We start from the raw sequence: 17,684 nt of genomic DNA, 5'->3' as shown, positions 1-17,684 counted from the left end.
AGGATTGCAGTGTCGTCAGAGAACGTAGATGTTGTTAGCTGCTCGTAGGTAAGAATATCCGCTGTATATAGGACGAACAGAGTAGGTCCAAGTGCGCTTCCTTGCTGGACTCCAGCTTCGATAATGTAGTCGTCAGATGTTGTTGTGTTGCACCTTACTGTGAAGACTCTGTTGTAGAGATACGACTCAAGTAGTGTATGTAAGCAAGTTTGTTTTGATTTTATACATGTGGTTATCGAGCCAGACTCGATCGAATACATTGCATACATTGAAGAATATTGCGCTGCAGTATTTCCGTTGCTCGAAGGCTGTGCGAATTTCTTATGTTATTCTGTTAACTTGTTCGACTGTTCCATGGCTTTGACGGAAGCCAAATTGATGTTCCGGGATGACATTGTGTGCTTTCAGATCTGGTATTATGCGTGTTAAGAGGCATTTTCCAACAGTTTAGACAGACACGATAATAAACTAATTGGTTTGTAGGTCGACGGAATTGTGTAGTCTTTTACGGGCTTCGGTATCATTATGATATTAGATTTTTTCCATTTTCTAGAATAGAAGCCGAGACATATTATCCCATTAAAGAGTTTACCAATAACCTCCATAGCCGAGTTTAGAACTTCAATTATCATTTTTGGGGTTATAAGGTTACCGACCGGGGCATTTTTCGGTTTCAGTTCCCCGATAAAACAGTGTTGTGTTGTGGTAACACAAATGGACCAGTGGCTGAGTTCGGCTGGAAGACTTTTCGGTGATGTGAAGCAAAAGTTTCGACTCTTCGTCGCTGCGAGCCCAGCTACCTGATGAATTTCTAATCGGAGTGACTGTTTCGTTTGGTGATTGTTTCAGGTGGGCTCTCCACAGAGGATATTTTGTATTGGCTGGCGAAATTTTTTTGATGTACCGCAGTTGTGCGTTTTCAGCGTCTTTCTTCAGGGCTCGGTTTAGTGTGCGTGAGGCACAAGCCAAGCACGTCGCAGTCGCCTCTCTTCCAGTACAACCTGTTCAATTTGTAGATTTGTTTTCAAATGGTTGGCTTGCACTGGCGAATGGTCAGATGAAAGGTCCGAAAGCGCTTTGGCGCTTATTATATTACGTGAAATGTTTTTTGTCACCGCGAAATCTTTTAAGTCAGGGACTTTTCTGGGGTCTGCTGACCAGTAAGTGGGGCTACCAGGGGAAACACAATCCAATTTGTTGCTCAGTTTGATGATTGCATTATACAATTTGAATCTTTTGGGAGTCACGAGTCGTGATCCCCAGTGCGTATGTTTAGCATTAAAGTCCTCTGCAGCTATGAAGCGATCTCCAAGTAAGTTGTAAAAGTCCTTGAATTGTCATTCAGAGATTGTAAAGCGAGGCGGGCAGTATACGGCGGCTATAGAAAGGTTTCCGTTACCTGGCTGCACTTTGTTAGACGTGGCCTGCAAGGAGTGTGTTGCAAACCTTTGGTGAAAATGGTGTTTTATGCGTTCTCTAGTTAGAATGCCGGTTCCGCCGTGGGCTTTACCATCTGATTGATCTGTGCGGTAGAAGGTGTGGCCTCCTAGTGGGAAGTTGTATTTGCTTGTGAGGTGCGTCTCTACTAACAGCATAATGTCGATATGATTTACATTCAGGAACTGTGTTATTTCAAGTTTGTGCAGGGAAACGCCATTGGGGTTCCACATGGTTATTCGTAGGTTTGCCATCAATTATTTAGACTGCTTAGCTGCAAGCAACTGTAAAACTATGTTCTGGTTTTGAACCAGTGTTTGCATGGTCGTTTTCATGAAGGACATAAATTCCATCATACTTTGTTGCATGGTAACCATTTTTGATTTCTGTGTGCTTTGTGATTGTACTGGGACCCGCTGAAGGTTTCCTAGATTAGACTGGAGTGGGTTTTCCGTTCCTGATCAAAGCGCATCGGCGTATGAGAAGCCCTTCTGGGTATTAAGCTGACCAAATGAGGATCTTGCAGCCGGAAAAAAACCTCCGGCGTCGTTTTTGAGTAAGTGTACAGGTTTTGAGGATTTTGATAACACGTAATATTCACTCCTCGCATGCGGTTTTTCAACTCCTTGTAGACACAGCCCCTGTAGTTAGCCGTGTGATTTTCTCCGCAGTTTCCACATTTCTTCTTTTGAGGGTATTCTTTTGAGGGTCTTCCCTGTTGGCAGGGCAGTTTGCGGAATTGTCAAACTCTCCACAAACTACACAGACTAATCGGAGTGTGCAGTATGTACTGGTGTGTCCATACTACTGCAAGTTTGTGCGTTGCACTGGGCCGTTCCTTTTATGTGGCTCTTCCACCGTAATTCTTCGGTGCAATAGGTATTGCAGGTAACAGATAGGATGCACTTAATATTTCTTCAAGACTCTGCTGTCTGGCTCGAGTTTTACCTTGACGAGTGGTTTCGGCTTTTGTTCTAGCTAATTATTTTACAAACATTCTTTGCAGAAAAACCCGTTTTCTTTGAAGGCATCGATAACTTCGGGGTTACATCGGGCATAATTCCTTTTAATACAACCTGCAAGCCCTTGCTGCTTTTTAGTTGGTACGTGTAGTAGTTTTTCTTAGCTCCCTCAAGGTATTTGGACAGAACTCGGAAATGTACTTCAGATTTGGACTGGAGCTTGGTTTCGTGAATATTCCCTTTAGTGAGCGGAACAACATGAAAATTTTCGTCCCCGACCAGTACAAAAATGTTGTTGACCGGGCGTTCGAGCTTTTCTCCCTAATGTAAATTGGTGGGGGCTTAAGTTTCGGTTGGGTCGCTTGACTCAGCTCTGGTGGAGTTTTAGCTAGGAGGGCAAATCTGTTGTCGTTAGATTTTCCGGGTAATTCGTTGTCTCTTTGGACACGGTTTGTTTTTGGTTTGTTACCAACCCCGGTGTTCTGTAGCGATCCATTCCGGATTATATGGCCAGGCCCGATGGTTGAATATTGTTTCGGTTTTGTTAAGCTGTCAGAGTTTTTGTTGACGTTGTATTTGGTGCCGTTTCTGTCTCTGTTGTTAATTTTGCTGCCGTTGCTGTAGTTGTTGCTATTTCTTTTAGTGCAATTCCAGACGTTTTACCGATGCATATGTTGGTGCGCCATTAATTGAGTCTGATGGTGGGGGGGTTTTACACTGAGAACTCCACGCCATAGACTGAAGTGTAAGAGTAAGTAGAGAGGGGGAGCAAGACCGTGCTCTTTGGCTATCGACCGTCAGCAGGGCCGACTTACCTTTAGTAGACTTTTTTTTTATATATACGAGAAGTACTCGTCTCTTCGGATCGCGGAGCTTCGACGCTCTCTATTGAAGCGATTAAAAAAAGCCGGTAAATTTCATTAAAAACAATTAACATTCCTATAACATTCTGACAGATATATATTAATTAAAATAAATTGTAAACTAAATTTATTTTTATTGTACAATTTTCAAAATAGTCATCAAATTGAAAATTTAAAGAGTTATACGAAAAGCACTTAACAACAAACATTTTTTTCTTAGCTATACAATTTTTTTTGGGCTAAGTATTTCTGCGAACTCAGCAATGAGAAATATCTAACTATCGTCAACAGTAAACTGCTTCGTTGATCAAAAAACTGCTGCAATGATCCAATTCACTTGTACAACTGCTTGCTTTAAATGAGGCAGTGCTGTTTAATTTGCATGCATTGTCAAAACTGTGCGCTATGTCTTTTTTCATAGCCAAGTTTTTCAGCCAAGAACAGATTCCGGGTCGTGGTTTTGAGGCTCCTTTCATTCTAACTAGGGTTTGGAGCTTTGCAATAACAAGACTCTAGCTTCAAACAAAAAATTCCGATATCAAACTAAAACACCGCTTGATAAGGTTAAATTAACCTGACGATCAAAAATGTCTTGCATCAAAATTTTGTAACGATTATTATTTATTTTACTAAAATAAAAGACTTAATTATTATTTAATTAGTTTTGCAATCGGCTGACTTTTATTGTGCAGCTTAGTGCCGATTAAAAAACTAGTTGATCAAAAAAAAAATGCTTATGTTGGTAAATAAATATCAGAAGTTTTTAAAGTATATGGTGCGATCGTCATTTTAATTTAACCTCGACGTAGTAATCTTTTGGACGTAGTAATATTTTAATAGTTCAGACTTACGCATATCATTTAATTCAAATCGAAAAACGATATCTTATAGTTGACTACACGATCGAATAATTGAGATGAAAATCATCATAAATTAAATGTTTTTAATCTCTCTGCTTACGAGATATATCCGTATCAAAATGTCTCACAAGCTTACATGCCAGTGTTGAACCCATATATTTTGCTCTCTTGATCTGCTCTTTAATGCACTGGACCACATGGAAGCTGCAGGTGGATACATTTTTTATATTGTATTTTAAATTACAATTACACTTTGTCAGATTTTAATTAACTTGTCATGGAGTTGACTTCAGGTAAGTCAAGTGTAGTGAAAATTGCAGTCAAAATTGAGAGATAACATAAAATGGAGTTGCCTTATTGTGATTTGTTTGAAGTATTTTGAAGCTGTGATGACAAGTCGGTTGTGTTAGCTGTGTCAATTCTTATACATGATATAAGTATAATAATTAAAGAACATTCGTCTTTATAGATCCTTTAAAGCGAAGTGGACTGACCAAAAACGGAATAGAGAAAAATTTACAAAAAAATACGAATCGTGGCTTCAAAGAAATCGAGCAACCAGCTACGTCTAAATATGCATTACGACGACCAGCAATTTCCCAATTATCCAAATTCACAAAAAAATCAAAAAAATGATTTGTTACTCGTTTTAATTTGCTTTAATTCCTGATTTTGTTGAGCTTTACATAAGATATTTTTTTCACTCCGTTGGCTTGCTGAGAGTGATTTCTAAGACTAAAAAATGCATGCGGTCTGTATGTATATACATGAGCTTTTTGGAGTTCGAGACACAAAAGGGAATTCAAAAACGTACAGCTAATATTCTAGAAAAAATGTGCATCCGCAAAGAGTACCATGCTCTAGTTTCCAATTTTCTCTCGTTGTGTCTCCAAGAGTTTTCAGGGTGAACAACAAAATAAGGATTCAAGTTTAAAAGCACGCTGTTTCTGTTACATTCTTTGCCTGTGGAAAGAGCCTTCCTGTCTGCAGGGAAGCATTCCAGCTGAACCATCCTTATAATGCATACGAGAGCAGTATGTACATAGCTCCTCAGTTGAAATCCAATTTGTTTCTTGTTCGTAATTTCTGTCGTCGTCCCAGTGAAAATTGAGCCGCTTTTTAATTAATTTAATTAATTAATTTAAAATTAAGATTGTGTTTCAAATACTTACAATTTTGTATGGGTTCTACAGCATCACATCGCTCCGCTCTGGGTATTGTAAGTTGAGGCTTAATGGGCGAAACCAAAGTTTTCGAATAAATCAATTCTCCTGTTTGAGTCCGCAAATATGCCACCGCTTAATCGCTTTCTAAAGCATCACAAAATATATGTAGTTAACCGATGATCCATTGTTGATATAACGTCGAATTCGAATTACCGAGATTTTTGGCAAATTCCTTATAAATCTTTTCCATTTTTGTTAAACTGCTGGAGATAAGTTATCATCTCAACATAGTCGGTCCCTCCAAAGACACTGAAGGTAAAGACCTTAGCCACCCTATTGGATCAAACAGTCGCGCAATGGTCGATAGCATTATTCGTTTTGAAGGTCTACTGGCCTGAATTTCGAAATTCACTTGAAATCGGAACTCATCCTCTGACGGGCTCCATTCCTTTTGTTTCACGGTGCTTGATGGGTATTTTACTTGCCCACTTACGTAGTTCAAAAGTACCCCGATGAAACATTTCTACATTTGCAACTGACAAAATATAATCTACATACATTTGCGTTCGCGCTTCATCTAGGGCCAGTTGTTGTATAACGCGAAACGGCAGAGTCCACACAACCTACTGCTGTTGGGAACAGCACTCCATAAATATTGTTAAATTGGGATCCGGTACACTCATGTCCAGAAACTCCTTGCACTCTCGGATGGGATGATCTTCTTTACCGCACACCAAACAGGACTCTGCACCACGGGTTTTGTTTTTGTACCACGATGTGCACCTGAACCAAACGTACCCGAGTGATATAGTACATTCTGTTCTATAGTGAATGGGAATTAACTGAGACAGCCACAAAATTCCTCAAATAATTTTGCGTAGATGATATTGATCGTTCCAAATCCAACCTTAACTGATAATTTGCTTGCATATTTTTCGCAGCTTGACATCGTCAACTGGAGCTGTGATATTTAAACTCTCCTTACCTCCCATCATTGTCGAATTTAAAATTTGACCTTGCAGTTTGGTCTTGACGGCAGCCAACAAATCTTTATAGACTTCCTTAAACAGTTTCGTTATATTTTTTCCAACATAATCTTCCTTGATTTTATCATTGTTGATTGTTGAATAGTTTGAAGGGAGTCCAATCTAGTCTCATGTGCTCTGCAGAGCGTGGAGTAACATCTTAATTCAAATTTTTTTGGCATTGATTTTACTGCCTCCAACAACGGCACCTGCTCTGCTATAAGCAGCTCCACTATTTTGCTTAGCCTTTAATAAACACGAATATTATAAAAATGCACTCCGTATTTAGGTTAAACCACCAAACTTGACTTCAACGAAACTCGCCATCCAATACGATCACAAAGTTCCTCACAGGAGGCACCACAGGAGGCTGCGTACCAAAATGGAGCCAAGGACTGCGTCAAAGACTTGTGATGCAGCGACGGTGAATTGCCATCCGTAGCGGCAGAAGGCTTTGTGCTCGGGGCAAATGCTTTGACTCGTCCAACCAAATATGAAAACCAACCAGAGATCTGATCAAAACATTAAAATTCACTTTAATTCCTGATTTTGTTGAGCCCTACTAAAGAGATGTTTTCACTCCATTGGCTTGTTGAGAGTGATTTCTAAGACTAAAAAAGACATGAGCTTTTTGAAGTTCGAGACACAAAGGGGATTTCAAAGAATACAGCTAATATTCTAGAAAAAATGTGCATCCGCAAAGAGAATCGTGCTCTTGTCTCCAATTCTCTCTCCTTGTGTCTCCAAGAGTTTTTAGGGTGAGCCTAGACTAAATTAACTCGAGTTCCAGCATACAATAAAGACAGTAAAAGGATTCAGGGAAATAAAGTGTCAACCGTTACAATTCCGACTCCACCGGCAAGTGCAATTATTGAATATACTGTCGAAGAGGACTTGGCTCTGTTTCTGTACTTGGGATAGTCAAAAGATAAATATAAAATATTGGAAAAAATCCTAAAAACAAAAAAACGTATATATTCTCCCAAGTTTTTTTAAAAATTACAAAAGATAAAAAAGAAACCATGCCTAATTTTCAAGAAACGGATATAGAAGCTAAAGCAAAACATTGATTTAATGGATCATACCGCGCGGCGAATTCTTGAATCCAAAATAACAGAAGAACTGGATTTATTGCCTCATAGCTTAACTTTATTCGCAAAGTGGGGATGGGATGGATCACCCGGTCAAAGCTCTTACAAGCATTAAGATTAGAGTCGAACTCTGCAGAACTTTTGAAACACCCCCGCTCATCATCTACTCAATATTGCATACTTGTGATGTTCAAGTATGCCAAGGAAACTTCTAAACTAATACAAATACGGTGAATGATATAAAATCTCAAATTAATGAATAAAGTCGGTCTGAAGTGAATGCCATTATAAGACATTTTCATAAAGCCCGACTTTTTTTTTGACTATGATCGATGGAAAAGTTTTAAATGAGATCACGGACACAAAATCAAAGTAAAACTTGACCAACTTGTCAGCGTACACATATTCTAACATATTCTAACGGTTCTATTCAGAATGCTCATTACTACGAATATAGTATTTATCCATTATATGCCCGAATTCGATTCATGGAATTCTTCTTAAAGCTTGCTTCCCCTTTGCCAGAAAATCAATTGATGGATACGGATGCCAAAAGGAGAATTCAGGAAGATTTTCGAATGGAATTTCCAAAGTTTTGGCAATACCAACGACAACACATCCAGGAGGAGTTGATGTGTGTGGTCTAGCGTTGTCCTGATGTTAAACAATTCCTTTCCTATTGGCCAAAGCGCGGCGCTTCTGGGCAATTGCTTCCTTCAGACGGTCCAATTGTTGACAGTACAAAAACCGAATTAAGTGTTTGGCCATAGTGGAGCAGCTCATAGTAGATAATTACTTGCCAATCCCATCAAACACACAGCAAAACCTTTTTGGCCGTCAATCCTGGCTTAGCTACCGCCTGGGCCGGATAATCCTTTTTCGACTACGACCGTTTTCGCCTCACGTTGTCGTTGGTTTCATAACCAGCATAAGCGATTCGCAGATCGAAATTCGTTCTAAAGGGTTTTTTTTATTTATTTTGCTTTCGCCTTTGTCAAAGAAAAATTATAAAATATATAGAATTTTTTCTTTGCCGGTCTCCATATTTATCGAGCTCTCAAAGCTTTTGTGTTATCGATCACAAAAAACGATCAAAAAACGAAAGCTCAACTTTCTAACGCCACATACTAAAATTAAATCGGACTTACACAACGCGAGATACAGATCACTAAAGTCATATATTGTTCAAATTATGGTTTACTTTTTAATTGACCTTATAGATACGCGAACACATGCAAATTTTCTCGAAAGAAACAAATCGAAGATTTGGTTAGCCTGCTACTAGCTTTCTCTTATCCAAAATTTTAGCACAAAGGCATGTAAAATCCATTCCAAATCTAAAATTTTAGTCTTCGCTAGAAATGGTTACCTTGTTAAGAATTCTCGAACATTTTTTTTTTTTTTCTGTATTTTGTATGAGAATTTAGATGTTTGTTAATGGCTTACTAGTTGGAGTTCAAAGTAAACAAGAAAGTAAGCAAAGTCGGCAAAAGCCGAACTTCATAAACCCTTGCAGCTATTGCAAAAATTATTTATTCTTAAAAACATATTAATTGGTAGCCGGCTCGAGGCTATGTTTAAAAACTTTGAAGATAAGATGATTTGCAGCCTAATTATTCAATCGTTCCTATGGCATCTATATGATAATCGTTATCCGATTTAATTATAGTTAAAGGCTTAATTCTGAACTATCAAATCGTTTTGAAATACTTAACCATAACTGTATAAAATAAAAAAAAAAACCAATAAAAAACAGCAAAGTTATAATTTTATTTCATTTATTTTTCCGATTGTTCCTATGGAGCTATATGCTATTGTGGTCCGATCCCCGTTTCGCCTTATGTACTGCCTGCAATAGAAAGACAACTTTTGGAAAAGTTTCATAGCTTTAAGAATGAGTGACAAGCTTGCGTAGAAACGGACGGACAGACAGACATGGCTAGATCGACTCTCCTAGTGATGCTGATAAAGATTATATATACTTTATATGGTCGGAGATGTCTCCTTCACTGCGCTGCCAACTTCTGACTGAAATTATAATACCCTCTGCAAGGGTATAAAAGTTAATACGCAAAATCGCTTTACAGTTTCGTAATGGCCGAACTCGTAAGGTCAGTTATACAGTATAGGTCAGTAGAAACAATTTTTTGTTTGTTGTATATTTCCACTTTTTTGCTCGGCGAAATTTGAAATTTTTCTTTTCTAATCTAGCTTACCATGTATTTGATAAACATAAGTTTAAATTTGCTCATTCAGCACGTTTTTCTACCTTTCTTCAAATTCGGAAAAATTGTTCCAACTTTGAACAGCGATTATACATGTTAAACATTTTTTGGAAATTATAAAATGTTGGTTTTAAAATAGCTAGATCATTTTCTAAAAGAAGTGTTTCAAAACTTTTGCAGAATTCAGCAACCGAAATTCGAATTTTGCACATCCGTCAGCACTGCGTCGACAGCACTTAGAGATAATAAATCAACCGCATCCATAGATTTCCCCCAAGCACCCCAAATTATGTTCTCCCTCCAAAAACCGGACTTATTCCCTTTTCACTTTCTATCAGAAAAATCACTCAAGGGTGTTGAACATTTACAAATTACGGTGCATCCTATTTGTTTTGCTTAGGCCAAAATCACTAGTTTTCAAAAAAAAAAAAGACAATATATAGTGAATACGAAATACAAAAATACTGATATTCTGGACAGAAGAACAGAGTAGCCTTTTATGACTCCTTTTTAGTCACTCAATCTTCCTTACATTCCTGTACCCTTATGGAAAGGACTAGTTCCTCCTTTCTTAGCCATGACTTATTCTCCAGGTGTAAAATTATTACGAGTTTTTTAGTACGTAGTATCAGTTAATTGGTTCTTGGAATTCTGCTATAATTTTAATTAAAAATAGTTTTAGAAATAGTTATAATATTTAGGCATATGGTTAACGGCTGAAACCATGTCCAGTATTTAAAAAACAATTTACACGACTAAACAAATTTATATTTTTCAATAAGAAATGGCTTATGGAACCGACTTATAATTAAATTCAAAAAGAAAGCATTCTTGGAAATAAGATCGCTGTATTCTCGAAATTGAAAGGATTTTATCTAGAAATGAAAACCAAATTCCTTTTGAATCCGAGAACGATAAGTACTTGGAATAAAGAACGACATTTTCTTTTTAGTGAAACCGATTATGCTTCAAAACGCGACTGAATTATTCTTGAAGCGGAGAATACTTTTCGTATTTTTCGATGGCGTACTTTTAAAATCAAAAATGCCCAAATGGAGATGGTGTGGTTTGTGGAGTATACTTTGAAAGTCAAACCGCTATAAAGTTTCCAAGACGGTTAACGACTGTCGCGAGATAGAAGAACAGATCGATTTATACCTTTTTTTTGGTAAAAACTAAGAAACTTATAAGCGCTCTGCTCTCTTCCCCCCATCGATCTGAGCCATACCAAAAATGCTACATACGCTGGCCTAATTTCAGTCCTTTGCAACGACTTATGCCGCACATCTTATCCGTCCCTTCCTAAAATCTTACTTCCTAAAACATATTATGGAAACAACGAGGCCTTACCGAGAATTCTAGTTAAGTTCACCAGCAAGGCAAGACGAACATCTGAGTTCTGAACAGAGACATTAGTTTTGTGGGTCATCTTAAAGTAGGTTGTAGATTAACTTCTAAGCTGGTTAGCACAACTACGATGCAGACTCCTTCTTGCTTCCGTCGCCATAACATTACACAAAACCAAAACCACTGCACGGAATTAATTTTTTATCGAAACAGAGAATGCACGTCAAAAATATTTTTAGCACCTTCTTAACAAAATGTTGTATTTGATTAGAAAATTAAATTTTTTTCATTTGGTAGGTATTTGAAAACTATATTGCAAAGGATATTATAGTTTTGAATAAAAACTGGTAACTCGGAAATGGAGACTCTATTAATATTAGTGAATAGCATGGAAAGCTATCCCCTTTAGACGAGATCTATCAGTCTGTCTATTTCTGAAACGTTTGCCAACTTGATATTTAAAACCATCTTTGTATTCGCTCTTTATGTCTTATATATGATTTTATTACATTTTTTGATCAATACTTTGAGCTTTATCAAAATCGGATGACTTTATGTAAAATGTAAAAGCTGTCTATTAACTTAAAACTTTACTAATCGTAAGCAATACATGACTTAAATTATTTTTCACTAGCTATAAGGTCCTTATATTAACAAAGAAAATGCATTGATTATTTGTACGTATTACTATAAACCAAATATTTAAGTACTATCCAATTTTTTAAATAATAAATTGTTTCAAGTATTAAAAGTAATGATAATTTGTACCGATATTGAAAAATATCATGTAGTGCTGATGGTAACTTCGAAGTGACTCTTGCTACAAAAGCCACAATTTACTCTGAAGGATTAGTTGAATGGAAGCCACCAGCTATATACAAATCATCCTGTGAGATAGATGTAGAATATTTCCCATTTGATGAACAAACCTGTGTTCTAAAATTTGGCAGTTGGACTTATGATGGGTTTAAGGTAGGTCTCAAAAAAACTGAGCTAATTTTTGTATACTTCTTTTAAAAAGTTTATTTTTAATCATTTGTATAATACAGTCTTTTTTTGTTGACTACTTTCGTTATGTAGTACATGTGAGAGTCATGGAGTAACAAAGGGACTTATGCTCGATAAACCGACTTTACTTTAATATATAGGTTTTATGCAATTACTTTTCTAACATACACTTTTTGTATTGTTTAAATACAAATATTTTTAATTACACTTAAAGTATAGAACAAAATAAGCAAAAACATATTGCACAATTCATATCCGGATACATTTTTATGTATCTGGGTTTTTGCTTTTTAAGGGCAATTATTATGCAAGCCGCGTACTTTTTTATGATTTTGAATATTACTCTTATTATTAGTTGGATTACTCCGAATAGGAGTGGTTCAAATTTTGTTAAGACGAACCGAACTATTAACAGTAGTTACGCTTTATTCCGGGTTTCGGGTTCGGTTCAACTGTAATTTTTTTTTTATATTTTTTTTAAATTGTCAAACATTTTATATTTTGGGAAATTGTTTTTTTTTGCCAATTGTCATTAATTTTTATTGTTAGGATTTTTCTTAACCGACACGCTGCAATACAAAATTCCAGTGCAGACAAAAAGCTAAATCTTAAAAAGTATATGTATTTATGATAGTAAAATGCTTTACCATTTTCGTAACAAAATTTGGTATAAAAATAATGTACGTAGAAAGTGCGATCGCCACGACATTTTATTTTGTTTTGAAGTTTTTGTTTTGTTATAATATAATCTACTTATACTGTACGAATTTAAATAAATTCAGAATGCTGAAATATTTTTTTGTTGCGTTTCGCAAATACAAAACCAGTGGCAATAGTCGCCCCTGCGGAGAAGTGAACTCGTTAAGAGTTATATTCTTATTAATTTTATTGAAATGAAGAAAATGTATAAAACCCCAAGGTATAGGGTTTATATACATTTTCTTGGGTCAAACGGTATTTACTTAGATCTACTCTAGATTACAATGATCAGTTACATGGTTTAGCCTATTAAATAATATAATATAATAGATGGTGTGAATTGACACATGTGGACACAGGTTTATGTACGTGGCCGCACTCGCAGGTGTACTAGGTCCTTGTTGAAGTGGTAGAGGATGCGTAGATTTATGCCATCTTTTGACCAGAGGAATAAAGCTAATAATCATTAGAAAAATCAATCCAAATAAATGGCAATTTGATTATGCGCATTGTTAGATAGGTTGTGGGGTAGCTAAAAACTTTCTTGTGAACAAAGATCCAATTTTCATTAAAGAAGCTCATTCAAATGTAGTTTCTCAGTATCGATTACAAGCGTCGTATTAGAATTTGTCGGCAAATTGTCAGTTCAATCGCCATCTTCAAATCGAGCATAAGGTGTTTGCAGTGTAGTTTCTGTAGAATGTCGGTCGTTATTGTTATCAATATGTTTCGAATTGTGCATTCACGGCTAGCAGTTAAATATCCGGATCCTTCTGGTTCTATGTTAGATGTTTAATCTAAGCAAACAGCAGAAATCTTTAGAGATACGTTTGTTGCAAATATCCATTGATTTTTGGCTTGCATTCCAAACAAAGTGAAGGCTTTTTGTGTAGATGCTTCTTGCATCTTGTTGTGGAAATTGTATACATAAACGATCAATTTTAGCAATTCCCATTGAAAGTGTTTTCATATCAAATAAAATGTAATAAACAACAAAAGACCAATCCGTTGTGGTAAACTGAGCTTTTTGAATTAAAAAAAAAAATATACCTGGCCTTGAAACAAATTTTGTTACGTTGATTGACTGATTGTTCCGTTGGCTACAGTAGTACAGGTGTGTTGTCTTCTTTTATTAGAACCCACGTTCCTTCCTAAGTGTTCGCTGACAATCGTCTCCATTTTTATACCCTTGCAGAGGGTATTATAATTTCAGTCAGAAGTTTGCAACGCAGTGAAGGAGACGTTTCGGACCCTATAAAGTATATATATTATTGATCAGCATCACTAGGCGAGTCGATCAAGCCATGTTTGTCTGTCCATCTGTCCGTCCGTCTGTCCGTCCATTTCTACGAAAACTAGTCTCTCAGTTTTAAAGCTATTTGCATGAAACTTTTCCAAAAGTGGTTTTTCTATTGCAGGTAGGATATAAGTCGGAACGAAGCGGATTGGACGACTATAGCAAATAGCTCCCATAGGATCAATCGGAAAAATAAATATAAAAAATAATTATAACTTTGCTGTTTTTAAATTTTATTTTTAGTTCTTAGACGTATAGTAATGGTTAATTATTTCAGAATTACGGTTTAAATTTCATCAAAATCGGACGACTATGTCATATAGCTCCCATAGAAACAATCGGAAAAATAAATAACAAGAAAGGAAGCAAACTTCGCAAGCCGAAGTTCGTATACCCTTGCAGCTATTGCAAGAATTAAATACTTTTGAAAACATTAAAATTATGATTTACTTGCGTATATGTTTAAAAACATTGAAGCTATGATGATTTGCAGCTCAATTATTAGATAGTTATTTTATATATTTTTTTATTATTTCTATGGGAGCTGTATGATATAGTCGTCCGATTTCGTTGTTATTTAAACCGAAATTCTAAAATATTTAACCAAAACTATATGTCGAAGAACTAAAAAAAATATTAAAAACAGCAAAGCTATAATTTTTTTTTTGTATTTTTTAAAGTTCGGTTTGCCGAAGCTTGCTACCTTCCTTGTTGATTAAAATTTTGCTCCGACAAGTGTAGCCTGCCTCCGACACTTGTTGACCTCCCATATACTACTGATGCATAGCTCAGATGCGTCGGCAAACCCATGTATTTCTAAAAGTTCATTTTTCGATCCTCCAGTCCATCGTGGAATCCTAATGTTCTCTATTACTTTTAATTTTGCATTAAAATTGATCTATTCACCAGCAACTTTTTCATCCAGCACTTCATCCCATCCCATCCCATCCAACTTCAGATATCCACAGCTTTTGGATAAATAATTTTGCTATGATTGTTGATGGTGCCAACAAACCCATTGGATCACAAATTCTTGCTGAGGTCGATAGAACTCTTTTTTTTGTTATAATTTTTTCTTCTGTTATATTGATTTTAAACCCGAACTCTTCACATTGGGGCTTCCAAATCAATCGCAGTGTTTTTACTGTCTATTCGTTGTTTACTTCAAGCACTTTCGCCATTGAAGTTTTTGGTTATAATGCTAGTATTTCACGCTGGTTTGCCGCCCATTTCCGTAAATGTAAACCATATATTCCCAGCTCTGTTGATATTTTATTCTGAATTTTAACACAGTTTTCTATGTCTTTGGCACCTGTCATTGAAAAAAACACAACTTACTTACTTGAAACCAACTTTATTCAAGTAGTTTGGGCTTGGATATATGGGTAAAATTTTACCAAACCCTCAGTGTCAAAAAAAAAAACAGGTCAAGTAGGTCAAAGAACAAAAAAATAGTTTAGTCAAGTAAGCCTTAACAACAAAATAGGTAAGGTAAATTGGGTTGGGTTTTAAGTATCCCAGTCGGCTTAGGTCAAAATTAAGTTTAACGTTTGCTTCAACCTGAAACTTGTTATTTCACTTCGAACGTAGCATCGCTTAAAGTTAGTCCAAAGTAAAAACAAAAAAAATCGATCTTGTTATTTATAAGACCGCTGCTAAAATAGGTAAATATAGGAATCCGCCAATCCTTTAAAGGACTTTATAAGGAATTTAAGGTCATCAAGAATAAATAAATATCAGGTCAGTACACCATGAGAGGAAACCGAGGAAGAAGCCACTTTTAGATTCGGCGCAAATGTTGCAAAAAGGCCAGCCAATATCAACGCAATATTATCTGATTGGGTTGAAGAATCATTTCAAGTCACCACAGAAGATGCAGTTTAGAGGGAGGTGCAAGAGTATCTTGGCTGTCTTATCAAGCTAACCGACGATTTTAATGTCCTAAGATGGTGGAACCTAAATCAAGACAGATTTCCATTATTATTTAAAGCCAGCTGAAAAATGTAAGGTACCTCTGCCAGCAGGGGTATATTGGTAAAGCTCCATAGACCGAGCTTTTTCTCTGCTTTGGTAGAAAGCGATCGAATGGTGAAAGAAACAATGTTTTTACACAGTTTTTCAAAACAAAAACATAATTCATTGTTAAACGCTATTGCATACAAATAAGAAGGAAAGCAAACTTCGGCAAGCCGAAGTATATATATATATATATATATGTGTTATGTTTATCTTGGCTAAACAAAAAATACCATTTTTGACCATATTGACCACAAGAATATTCGGGTCAGTTTCGGCTCTCTTTAAAGCTTTTCAAAAATAAAATTCAAGATAGTCTTGAAATGGAAATTATTCGGCAGCCTTTGACTTCATTTGAATGGGAATAAAAATGGGTAAGCCTAAAACCCAACTTACATAAAACATATCTGAACTAAGTCGTTTGAGTTCAGTTAAATAAACACCCAATTTCTCAATTTTATAATTATTTTTTGTATAGTCTTCTAAATGTATGTTCCAGTCAATTGAATATCGTTTAGACTTTTTCCATTTGGACAATGCGTCAAACCCCACCCGAAGCTTAGTAGCAAAACTATCCTCTCTCATAACAGGTTGATGGGGAATATAATATTTTCCTGCATCATCGAACTGTGCTGTGTCCTTGTGGTATATAATTATCCATGAGTTATGAATATTGTTGCCTTAATTTTGTATCTTTTCAAAACTTCTTTTCCAAATTTGTTAATCGCGCCATTTTTTTTTTCGGGATTCTCCACTGAGAGCATTTTGACCACAAAACGCCCGTCGGCATCAATCTTCCTCGTTATTTCGTATAATTCCATTCATTTCTCATTTTCTATCAGTGTTGTTTTTTCTGGAACTTCTTCCAACTTCCAAAATTTCTCCGAATTGACTGCCGAGTGAATGCGCTCACTACCTAGTATTTTCACAATTCCAGATAAAATCCGTCCTATATTAGTAAGTTTACCAATAATGGTTTATTCCGGTTTCAATCCTTGAACAATAATTTCGGCCAAGGGAAATTTGCGCATGTCATACCCAAATGAGTGCGGTGGTTGTGGGTTTAATTACTGCTTCAGTCTCAAATCGATCATTGCTGGGAAATCCAGGACGAATTCTTAGCTGGATAGACGCTTTTTCTTTTTGGATAGTCTTAACATTTGAACTGCCTCTTCAGAAACGACAGTAATTTAAGATCCTTGGTCCACTAATGCTCGGGGGGATATCCATGCTCAACTTGCATCTTGGACCTCAATCTGAGATGTGGCCAACAAAGTTGTTTTTGCCGCTTTTGATATTAGAGTTGCTTTGGTTTCTTTCCCATGTAACAATTCGTCATGGGGTCTACCACACTGTTTGTTAGACTTGACAGTCCTTGTAAAGTGTATATTTGTTGCCCAATCACGTGAAACAAAGCCGATGATACAAATTCTTTTTCTCCGTAACAACAAGTTGACTAAATTTAAAGCAATTTTTGCCCTGGAGTTTACGGTCAGCCAATACTTTCGGAGTTTCTCGAATTATGTGTTTGGGCTGCCTTATGCTTTTGTGACTAATAGATGTCTCTGTAAAAATTTCAACACATATTTAAGCGTCTGCACCTCTTTTCTTGTTTTCGATGGTTTATATGGTTTTTGTCCTTGAGGATCAAATTTCCTCAGTAAGATTCCAGCAATGAATGCATCGGT

The 17,684-nt window shown here is 36.3% G+C and overlaps 1 protein-coding gene across 8 annotated transcripts in view; it reads left to right on the top strand.

The window, feature by feature from the left end:
• Window positions 1-17,684, top strand: part of LOC128263947 (acetylcholine receptor subunit alpha-like) — a 609,051-nt gene that overhangs the window by 159,603 nt on the left and 431,764 nt on the right. For 7 of the 8 annotated variants that reach the window (XM_052999224.1, XM_052999228.1, XM_052999223.1 and 4 more), the window contains one exon: window positions 11,768-11,948. The exons of the other annotated variant lie outside the window; for it this stretch is intronic. In XM_052999224.1, coding sequence (XP_052855184.1) covers window positions 11,768-11,948 — 181 coding nt within the window. The remainder of the gene's footprint in view (window positions 1-11,767; window positions 11,949-17,684) is intronic. 8 annotated transcript variants of the gene reach the window in all.

This window comes from Drosophila gunungcola, unplaced genomic scaffold, assembly GCF_025200985.1.
Source record: "Drosophila gunungcola strain Sukarami unplaced genomic scaffold, Dgunungcola_SK_2 000029F, whole genome shotgun sequence".
Taxonomy (NCBI): Eukaryota; Metazoa; Arthropoda; class Insecta; order Diptera; family Drosophilidae; genus Drosophila; species Drosophila gunungcola.
Note: the sequence above shows the minus strand (reverse complement) of the source record. Positions and strands in the feature narration are given on the sequence as shown.